The 11,824-nt window shown below is 31.8% G+C and overlaps 1 protein-coding gene across 1 annotated transcript; it reads right to left on the bottom strand.

Moving 5' to 3' along the window:
- Positions 1-4,020: 4,020 nt before the first annotated feature.
- LOC139097885 (pickpocket protein 28-like) lies at positions 4,021-6,051 on the bottom strand. Its single transcript, XM_070649844.1, has 4 exons — positions 5,936-6,051; positions 5,525-5,881; positions 5,192-5,434; positions 4,021-5,137 (listed from the first exon to the last, which is right to left on the bottom strand). The coding sequence occupies exons 1-4, from the start codon at positions 6,049-6,051 to the stop codon at positions 4,021-4,023; spliced, it is 1,833 nt and encodes a 610-aa protein (XP_070505945.1).
- Positions 6,052-11,824: the final 5,773 nt, after the last annotated feature.

Genomic DNA, 11,824 nt, shown 5'->3' on the forward strand with positions numbered 1-11,824 from the left:
GTTTTGTCCTTTATTAAATCAGCAAGAATCCAGCTTTTGACTATCAATTTTGTTCCTTTATATTCTGTCATCTCACCAAGACCATAAGCTACATCAAGTTTGAGTTTGTCCTTTAAATCGACCTCAAAATAGTCTCGAGTTGCAATCCACAGCTGATTGCCGCCATTTTGTTGGAAATTCTGTGCCAATTTTGAGACAAAATCAGCATAATTTGGAGCAATTTCATCAAATCCATCAAAAAGAATGAAAACTTTGCCGTCCTTGTACATTTTTTTGAAGATTTTAGCCTCAAATTGCTGTTGTGGCTTTAAAATGTGATCGACCATAAAACTTGAAAATTCTGGTTTACCTTTTTGTGCCTTAAACTCGTCAATGAACTGTTTCAAGTCCACATAAGTCACCCAACTTTTTGGATATCTTTTTCGGATGATATTTGTGAAGTTTTTCATTGCCCAACTTTTGCCATTTCCAGCCTGATCTGAGATTAAGACATACTTCTGGTTTTTGGCTTCCAAAATTAGTGTTTCTTGAGAAATTTTTTGTTTTTTGACTTCCACTGTCGGTCTTTTGACAATTTTCTTTTGTTTTAAAACTGCTGTCTTTGGTTTGTTTTTTCTTAAAGCTTTTCGTATTTTTCCAAATAATCCACGTGGTTTTTCATCTTCAGAGTCAGAATTTTCAGAGTCAGTTACTAATTTAGTTTCTTCGTAAGTCATTTCTGTCTTTTTAATGAAGTCCCTTGGCTGGAATAGAAACTGAAATTGTTCCTTTGACTTATTGTCATCTTCCTTTGTGTTGACTGGAACTTGATTTTCCAGCAATAAATTCAAGAGCTGAACATCAACCAGACCATCTATGACTTCTTTGTCATTATTAACTGATGTACTTCTTGATGGTTTCTCAGCTTTATGATCAGATATGATCAGTTCCGCTAATGTTGGTTCTGAATTATTTTGAAAATTTATTTTGGTTTCCAACAACAATTTTTGACTTTTTTCTGTCAAGTCATTCCAGTTATAATTTAGTTCCAATTCCTGTACATCCTGCATTTTGTGTTCCTTTATTATTTTATTAATTTTATCATGTTGAATCTTATTGGACACAATAAATATGAAATTCAGGTCCTTGTTGACGAAAATATTTCTCAATTCATCCGGAACTCCACAAGTACAGTCTACAAAAATGTTGAGTTTCTGATTGTCATCACAAATATCTTTAAAATCATCCCAAAGTTGTAGATTATTGAGTTTTTCAGGCTCAACAAAAATATTTTTTGAATCAAATAAAATTTCGTCTTTTAATTTTAGATAGTTATGGATATTGATGAACAAAAGCTTCGGAACATTCGTCAGCACTACGACAATCTTGTTCCTGGTTATTTCTTCTATTTTATCCTCATTACACAGTTCGTATTTGAGTTTTTGAATAGACGGAAGTAAACCAATTGTTCTATTTAATCTTATAACATTTATGTCCCGTTTGAGATGTTTCGGCAAGTCAGGAACAACATGATTGAACCAGAAATCAAAAAGTTCTTTATAAGTTTCCTGAAGACTACCTAGCAATTCCTCATTATCATCAAATTCTGCCAACATTTGCACCGGTCGAACAATCAATTCTTGATGGAAGTCCTTCTTGTCGTAGTGCTTGTAAACTGATGAAATGATTCCGTTGCACTGATCATCTGGATCTTCTGAATCTCCCTTTTTCCACCTTTCAATTTCCTGAACGATTGCCTCATACATTTCTCTCAAATCCTCTTTATGCTCGTAGTAAGGATTAGCGTTATTCTTATATACCAACATCAGAACATAATGGCACAACTCGTGAGCCAAAACTCCTTTGATCTTCTGTTCACGCATCATAATCATATTACCATACTGATCTGATAATTTTGCACCAATAAAAATACATTTGCTGACCGGATATGTTGATCCTAAGGCCACTGATTCTGATAGACTTGCATTTTCAACCTTAAATTAATATTTTGAAAAATATAATCAGGATGACTTCCTTAAAATCATTCAATATACTTACATAATCACTTTCGAAATCGAATATTATTTTCAACTGGCCACAAGATGCAGCAACATCAAGCATTAAAGGTGCAACTTTGTGGATATCCGCATACCATTTCATGATTTTTTGACAATATTCAGCTTCTTGTTCCTTACTGATTCGTCTGTTATGGATTGATGACTGCATGCACAATTTATGGACTGATTTGTGGATATTTGGAAGTGACTTGTTCATATTTGATTTCCTTTGATTCACAGCACTTTGTACTGCTTCCTTCTTTTCATCTGGAGTCAGTTCTTTCAGTAAATCAGAACAGCTTTCATCCTTAAATCCAAGTGACTTTAAATAGTAAAAAACTTTGAATCTTTTGTATTGAATTGCATGCGATAGAGCTGATTTATTATTAAGGATGTAAACTAGCCGCAGATTTAAATTTTCATCCATAAATTTGTCAATTTTTTCAAAATCTTCAGCCTTAATAGCAACTTTAAAGATAGTTCTTGCAGCAATTATTTCACACAATCTTGTGTGATTTACAAAATCAGCATCAAAATCTTCAGGAAATGGAAAGTCTGCAATATTCAGCAAATCGCAAAGGACATCAAGTTGATCTGTCTCAAATGCAGCTGTAGAAATTTTAAGTTGATAATTAAATGGAAGGAGCTGGATCAAATGTGACCAATAAGTTATCAAATAGTCGATGACTTCAGTGTTCTTATTTTGAACTGCTCTGAACAGAACTGAATCATCATTTTCTGGATTTTCATCTCCGAATAAAACTGCAATGAAATTTTGTGATCTGTTGCTTAACATCCTTCCGTTGCTGTTAAATGGTACATCTAAAGCAGCAAGAAATTCTGATTTGGTGCCATTTTCTGCCATATTCAACACCAAACCTCCATAAAATGCTTCCGATAATGTCAATGCATGTAGAAATTTAAGAATCAATGTACGGTCTTGGATGTCTTCTAAACTGTTTAGGATCTCAATTTCACTTAGATCAAAATTATGACTCAGCATATTGCTTAACAATGATAAGCTATCACTTTGTTCTTGATGGTCATCTCGTATGAATTTAATGGCATTAAACTGGGCTGAATTTTCATCTTTGTATTGAATTTCTTTAACATTTTCATAAACTGATGCAAATTGCGAGATCAATGGTCGATCACTGCCAAATTTTAATAACATCTGCAGCACATTTGCTATTTTTGTTGACGGTCCTTTCTGACCTTCTACATTGAATGCTATATCGATGACAAAAATGAAGAGTTGTGGATAATCTTTTGGATCAAGTCCATCAATTGTCAACAAAACTTCCTCAATATTCCACTCAGATGAGAATTGAAGAACTTTGCAGGAATCTTTTACTTCCTTGGTGACATTTTTGATTCCTTTTTGTATTTTAAAGACGAATTTTTCATCAATTTTGATTGAATTTTGACAATTTAGCATATTTGCTAGTCTAAGTTCATAAATCACGCCAGCAATTAAAAATGAAATTATTCTAAAATAATAATGAGTCAAATTTTTATATTATTCATAAGCAGCAGTCATTAGTCATGACTTACTCAACTTTAAAAATGTTCTTTATTGAAGATTTTCAGCAAATTTCAAGTTTCTTGATATTTTAGAATATTTTTTATACTTTATCTTTATTAACAGTGAACTTTTAAATCTTTTACAATTATTTAATTAACTTTACACAAATTAAAACAATTTTTTATAATAAAAAATCCCGATCGTGTGTCTCACATTCCAACACAAACAAAACTGATCACATAAATTCGACTTACTTGTTATCTTGTTTAGAAATTCATATTTTAAATAGCCAGTAACATTGTATAATTAATTTAAATTATTAAGAATAATTAGACAAATCTGAATAGATGAAAGCATTGATTTGTAAACAGATCTATAGAATGTAAATCAATTGATCAATTCGATGCCGAGGCTTAACCATGTTTTTAACACGAAAAATCCATTTTAACATTTAAAGCTTCACTCAACAGCACTCGGTGTCACAGTATTGTCAATTTGTCCACATTCAACCCTCATTCGTCCCTTTTTAAATCTCAAAAACTCACAAATTAATCGCAATGTGAAAAAATAGAAAATTTCAAAAATCGACAAAACAGAAATGCCTGCAAAAAGTCCCAAAAGTCCACCGATGTAACTTAGAAAATCAAAAATTGTAAATTGCTGAACACGCTGCATATAAACAAACTCATTGTCTTTAAACTTAACATGAATCTCTCCATCTTTAGACCGACGATTTGTTGTTTCAATTGTCTCTAATTTGTATGATATTAAGTTGCAGCTTTGCAGACAGTTGCAAGAATTTTCATCATTGATGTGCTTAGTTTTGACTAAGTTAATACATTTGTAGTCATAATGCTCGCAAACTAATGTCTTTTTGTCTCTGACAATATTAAATGGGACACAATCACATGATTCACGAATTTTATCCGACAGACACTCAAGTTGGCAGTTCCGTTGCGTGTAAGTTTTGAAAAATTTCAATTTTCTTTCATTTTCCATGTAACACATCCGTTGACTTAATGGAATTTGCTTTGTATTGTCTGTGGTCTTAAGAATTTCAGGAATAATCAGAATGTCAAGTGTCCTTGGCAGATTCAGGTAAAATGTGTTCATTTGATCTTCTGAAATTTGCATTGGATAGTCGAATGGTGAGTGAATATCAACTATAAATTCATCTCCATCAATTGCATGCAGATAATTAATAGACAAATATTCATGATTGGCATAAGATGGACTTAATGGATATCTAAATGATTTATTTCGTTCACCACCTCTAAACCTTTGCTCACTTATGTACCGAAAGTCATCAGATATCAAATTTGTGAACATTTCATCATTTGATATTAAATTGAAAGTTTGTCCAATAATTCTGTGATTCAAAACTTCAGCAGTTGGAACTTTATACTGATCATTCCATATTACATGAACATTCTTTGGACTTTTTATTCCATATATCCTTTTTGCAATTATCGGTATTTTGTGTCCATAATTTCCAACACCTGAAATCTCATCCAATGAACGTCCTTGTGAACCGAAATCAGTATGATGTGACATTAGTACTTTTCCTGCTTCAAAACTGGAAATAATAATAATTAATTTAAACGGAATTAAAGACTATCATGCACTCAACTCTTCCTCATCATAAACAAATTTGTTCCTAGAATTGTTTACTGTGTCATCGTGACTTTCAGGATTTCTTTCTATATTGAATATCCTCATAATTGTAATAGCTGGAAATGGAATTTCAGTGATATTGATAAAATCATTCTGAGATACCAATGAGACTGCATCAATTGCCAATTTATCTTTAAGCTCTTGAATCATGAAGCCACATGCTGTGATTGATATGATAAATGATGTCATCCATGCGATTCTGAAATTAAAGAAAGTTAGGCTGTGGACTCGAGCTAGACTCGACTAGACTCGACTAGACTCAAGCTAGACTCGAGAAACGAAATCATACCTTTCATATATCTTCATATCATCTCCAAAAATGTAATTAAATCCATGAATTGATGATTCCGTCATAAATTTTCTGAAATATTCAAAGACTTTTCGGCTGGTCTTCAATTCTGCTCCATCTACTTGATGCCGATTGCTTTGTTGCTTTCGACAGTTAATGATCAAACCAGCAAGTCCTTGCAGAACATGAAAAATAATCTCAAAAGCTGACAAAAATGAGAATCCAAAAAATAGTCCAAGAATTCCGCCAACAAATGAGAACCAATCGATCATTGTGAAATATTTACGACGAATTTGTGGATAGAAGCTGTCCTGCTTGAATTTAGCTACGACTTCCAATTTTTTCATCGAACCAGAACTGAAATTTCAAATGCTTTTAATTAGGTTATTTACCATTAATCCTCAAACTTACGAATCTGATGAAACCTTTTGATAGACATAGTCATAGCTAATATCGTTACATGGCGGATAGCACTTGCACTCTTGATCATCAAACTTAACATATTCTTGAAAATAGCACTTATACATTTTAGCTAGGCTGCATATCAGTGATGTGTCATTGTCTGAAAATATTTGAAAATTTGATGAAAAAAATCATTTTTGTGACTGTTTTGCTTACTGATGTAATAATAAGGCACACAGCCACACTTCTGTAGAATAAATACACTTTCGCATTCTTTCAAGCAGTTTATGGACGTGTAGGTCTTGAAATATTGAAGAATTCGCTCATCTGACTTGTAACAGCGACGTCTGAAATGGAAATTATCATAAAAATTGATCGGAACTTCAATCATCGTCATACTCGTCAACATCAAGTGACAAAAGTGTCTCATCAGTGATTTTAATTAATGGCTCAATTGTTAATGTAGCATAATTTGACTCCATCATTGATATTCGTCTATGTCTTGTGTCGGGCAACTCATAAGGTGAATGAACAATAACAAATGCTCCATCACGATGATAATAAATTCCATTAAATCCTTCATTACTTTTTGTGGTAAAAAGTGGATGATTTTTGATTCGTCTTCTTGGTAAATCTACTTTTATAGCTAAATACTCTAAACTAGGTGGATCATGATAATTGAAATAAGATGCTGTAGAATTCGGATGATACATGTTGTCTTGACTAACAACATTGAATGTATTGCACCACTCTAAAGTTGAAAAAGTCGCATCATGTGATAAATCAAACTTTTGTTGCCATATAATACGTAAAAATTGCCATAATGGAACATTAAAATCAGGAAATACAATTGTTCTGAAATATTCGGTGCATTTCATTGATTTTGGTTTTGTTATGCAATCTGGATGTGGTGGATGTTGTGATATGTTCATAATATGTGTCAAATATAATTCATATTTGTTATACTCAAAATATAAAGAACAAAATGATATAGCTGGAAATGGAATCTACAATAAAATTTAGACATTATTTCATGGTGGTTCTTGACTTATTAAACCAATATTCCAAAAACTTACATTTTCAATATGTTCAGCACTGTCAGGTTGATACATGATAACTGGATTATGTCTAACTTTTGATATGATTTCGATTAACAAAAGTATACAGCAAATTGTTGAGCATAAAATGGATATGATCCAGAAAATTCTGAAAATGATAAACAGCTTAGAAGTGCTTATGATTAGATGAACAGCTTGATCCGAGCTCGAAGTCGAGCCGAGTCAAGTGAAGTCGATTTTTCCATTCAAGTTCTGTTTTTGATTTAGCAAATGCGTAAAAAAGGCTAAAAATCCAGCTACAGGCCAAATTTAATAAAGTCTGGGTTAAAGGCACTCGTTAAAGGCGTTTTGTGATTTCAAGGTTATGAAGGCTCTTGGTAGGAAGCTGTCGATAGAGATAGTATTGCAATTGGTATCGGAAATTGTCAAGTGGAAGTCAGTGATAGAGCCAGCTTCAAGCGACTCCTGTGGGAGGTCATGGATCACAATTAATCTGTACGACCAGCAAAGTAAAAAGTAATTGACTTCAAGGTTATGAAATTAATTATTAATTCTAGTTCTGTAACTTTAAAAATTGTTTGATAAAAAACCATACTTTTCAATCCAATTTCCTTTGGGGATGTACGAGAAGCCATGAAGTGTTGTTGTGTCAAAATAAAAATTTAATTTCTCCATTAAGTTTTAGTTCCAATTTATTCTTTTTTGACTCCGATGATTTTAATAATTTTAACAGAATTTGAATACAAAATGGAACTGTCGTGATTAAAAGTGCTGAAAAATTTATGGACTTTAATTGATTTTTTGAAAGTCACGCAACTTTTGTAATTGATCTAAATCACAATTTATGTCAAGCATTAGAAAATACAGCATTATGTTAGTCTTTTGACTCGACAACAGTAAAAGATGAAGAATTTAAATAATTATTTTAAAAGCACAACACTTCATGGCTTCTCGTACATTCCTGGAAACCAAAATTTGATTGAAAAGTGAGAATTTATTGATTTTTTTTTTGATTTTTTGTACTCAAAATTTTTACTATTTTGCAGGATTTTTTGGATCACATCAGTTTTGTGCTCTTTTGTTTGCTGCTTCATTCTGCTTTATGAGTTGATTATGAAAGTACAAAACAATCCAATTATGGTCGTTTGGCCCGAATCAAAGACACACATCAAGGATGTAAGTTAAGTTTTTTTGCCTTTAAAGGAACTAAAAGAGTGACAAAGATGTTTAAAAATAGAGAATTTAAGCCCCTACCGACTCCCTTCCTGATCCTTATATACTTAAATTCATTAAATTCTATCTCCAGATTCCATTCCCAGCAATCTCATTTTGTGCCGAATCAATGATCGAAGACAACTACGGAATATTCTCATCACTTTTGATCACCAACAATGTGTCATATCCAAATTCACTAAAAGTTTGTACGTCATTTTGGGAAATGTGTCAATATCCAACTGAATTTCATTGGCAAAATTTTGTATTTTATGCCCAGCACATGATTTTTCATCAGGCAGTTTGGATGAAGAGACATAAAATTTATGAAAAATTGACAATGTCACCATATGGCTGGTGCCATACATTTAATATTGTGGATGAGGATGAAATGTTTCATGAAAATTCTATAGCTGAATATTTTCATTACCAAAATCCAACAGTTGACCCAGAATTGCCAATCACTATTCCAAACATGATAATCAAGTCTCCAATGTTCACATCCAATAAAGATGAAGGATTTCAAGCTACACTTCAGAATGAAAAATTCCCGATTATCAAATGTGAACACATTTCAGATGTTCCATGTTCTTATTTTGAGAGTACTAAAGTTATCATTCATCAATCAAATGAGCTACCAGATACACGACATCGACATCTTATTTTGAATTTTGAAAAATTGTATAAAATTTCAATTGAGCCGAAGATTAAAATTTCAGATGAGACACTTTTGTCACTTGATGTTGACGAGTATGACGATGATTGAAGTTCCGATCAATTTTTATGATAATTTCCATTTCAGACGTCGCTGTTACAAGTCAGATGAACGAATTCTTCAATATTTCAAGACCTACACGTCCATAAACTGCTTGAAAGAATGCGAAAGTTCATTTATTCTACAGAAGTGTGGCTGTGTGCCTTATTATTACATCAGTAAGCAAAACAGTCAAAAAAATTGATTTTTTTTCATGAAATTTTCAAATATTTTCAGACAATGACACATCACTGATATGCAGCACAACTCAACTAGACTGCTTTTATCGCGAATATAAAGAATTTGATGAGGCCAAGTGCAGATGCTACCCACCATGTGAGGAGATTAGCTATGATTTTGTGATACAAAAGATGTTGCTGGTTGAAATGAATGCTCGAGATGATAATCTTGGTATCAAAATGGAAGTTATTGCTAAATTCACTGACGACAGCTTCTATCCACAAATTAAACGGAAATATTTTACAATGATCGATTGGTTCTCATTTGTAGGCGGAATTCTTGGATTATTTTTTGGTTTCTCATTTTTGTCAGCTTTTGAGATTATTTTTCATATCTGGAAGGGACTATTTAGGAAGAAATTTGTCAGATTTTGGAAATTTGAGAGAATTAGTTGCCGGAAATTAAGGATTAGGTCAACAAATTTTGTCATGGAATTTTTTGATCAAAGTTCAATTCATGGATTCAGTTACATGTCCAATACTAAATTAAGCGTGCTTGAAAGGTGATTCATTATCTTAAGTATTTAACTTACTATTTTTAATACTTTAAAATCCCTAGAATCTCATGGTTAACATCATTCATCATTTCTATTACATTTTGTGCTTTCATGATTCATAAATTGAAAGATAAATTTGCCATCGACTCGCTGTCAATTACAACTGAAAATAAAAACTACAATGTAACTCAAATTCCATTTCCAGCTGTGTCAATTATGGAATATAGTCCAATTGAATGTAATATAAATCGATATAAAGTAGAACTTGATTTGGTTAAATGTTATAAGGATAAAGATTTTGAGGGTGATTTGACTAAATTTGGATGTCATACAGAACGTCCTAAAATGAAGAGAATTTCAAAATATTGTAGAGATTTTATGTAAGTATCGAGTCAAATGTTGGTAAATATGATAACTTTTTTATTCTTATAGAAAGCTAGTTGAATCTATTATACCAGCTCAAAAGAAGCCACAAAACATTATTCCAGAAAATATAAAGAACGTTAAGAACTTTACAAATTATGGACACAAAATTGTACCATTTATAAAGAAATTTGGAATGCAAATAAAACTCATGCATATGAAGCTATTTTGGGAACAAGATTATGCAGTTCCAGTTGCTGATTTATTCACTGGAATGGGACATGGATATAGTTTCAATATTGCACCTTTTGATGATATGTTTCAGGATGAAAACAGGTAAGATTTATTATGTTGACGAAGACAGACAATCTGAACACAGCACTAATCCTTTTCATTTTAGCATCTCACAAGATTTTATCTACAACATCACAAGCATATTCCCAGGAGGTAATCGCACCAAAAAATCAAAATTTCCTTGGCATCCTAGATTCACTGATCTCGAATCATTCATGTTAATGATGTACACTTTTGAAAGATATGTCAGCAGTACAGCTGTATACATCCACTCACCATTTGAATATCCAATTCAGATAAGTAATGATGATCAGAATATTGTAATGGTTCAAATGATGAAAACTGTTCAGATTTTATTAACACCTGAAATTGTGACTGTTAGTGAGGAATTTGCATCACTTCCATTGAATCGACGAATGTGCTATTTAGAGCATGAGAGGAAATTGAAATTTTTCAAATTTTATACACAACGGAACTGCGAAATTGAATGTTTGTCTGAAAAACTAATGAAAATCTGCAATTGTATTCCATTTGACGTCATCAGATTTAATGACACAAAAGTATGTGAGATCCCTGACTACACATGTGTCCAGAAAGTTCAAAATTCAACAATTTATAGAGAAAAATTACAAAAATACTGTAACTGCCTACAACCTTGTAACTTTATTAATTATCATTTTGAATACACTGAAATGAATCATTATCAAGTAGATGACTTAGATAAACGATTGGACATAGGTGTGCTGATTGTCAAATTTAAAGATAATGAATTTACAATCATGCAACGAACTCGTCAATTAACAATTTTTGATTTTCTAAGTTACATTGGTGGACTTTTGGGACTTTTTGCAGGCATTTCTGTTTTGTCGATTTTTGAAATTTTCTATTTTTTCACATTGCGGTTAATTTGTGAGATTTTGAGATTTAAAAAGGGACGAATGAGGGTTGAATGTGGACAAATTGACAATACTGTGACATCGAGTGCTGTTGAGTGAAGCTTTAAATGTTAAAATGGATTTTTCGTGTTAAAAACATGGTTAAGCCTCGGCATCGAATTGATCAATTGATTTACATTCTATCGATCTATGCGCAAATCAATGCTTTTATCTATTCAGATTGGTCTAATTATTCTTAATAATTTAAATTAATTATACAATGTTACTGGCTATTTAAAATATGAATTTCTAAACAAGATAACAAGTAAGTCGAATTTATGCGATCAGTTTTGTTTGTGTTGGAATGTGAGACACACGGTCGGGATTTTTTATTACGAAAAATTGTTTTATTTTTTTGAAAAATTATTTAAATAATTGTAAAAGATTTAAAAGTTCACTGTTAATAAAGATAAAGTATAAAAAATATTCTAAAATATCAAGAAACTTGAAATTTGCTGAAAATCTTCAATAAAGAACATTTTTAAAGTTGAGTAAGTCATGACTAATGACTGCTGCTTATGAATAATATAAAAATTTGACTCATTA

Source organism: Chironomus tepperi, unplaced genomic scaffold (genome assembly GCF_022539635.2).
Source record: "Chironomus tepperi strain 1889 unplaced genomic scaffold, CSIRO-AGI_Ctep_v1 contig_34, whole genome shotgun sequence".
In the NCBI taxonomy this organism is placed as follows: Eukaryota; Metazoa; Arthropoda; class Insecta; order Diptera; family Chironomidae; genus Chironomus; species Chironomus tepperi.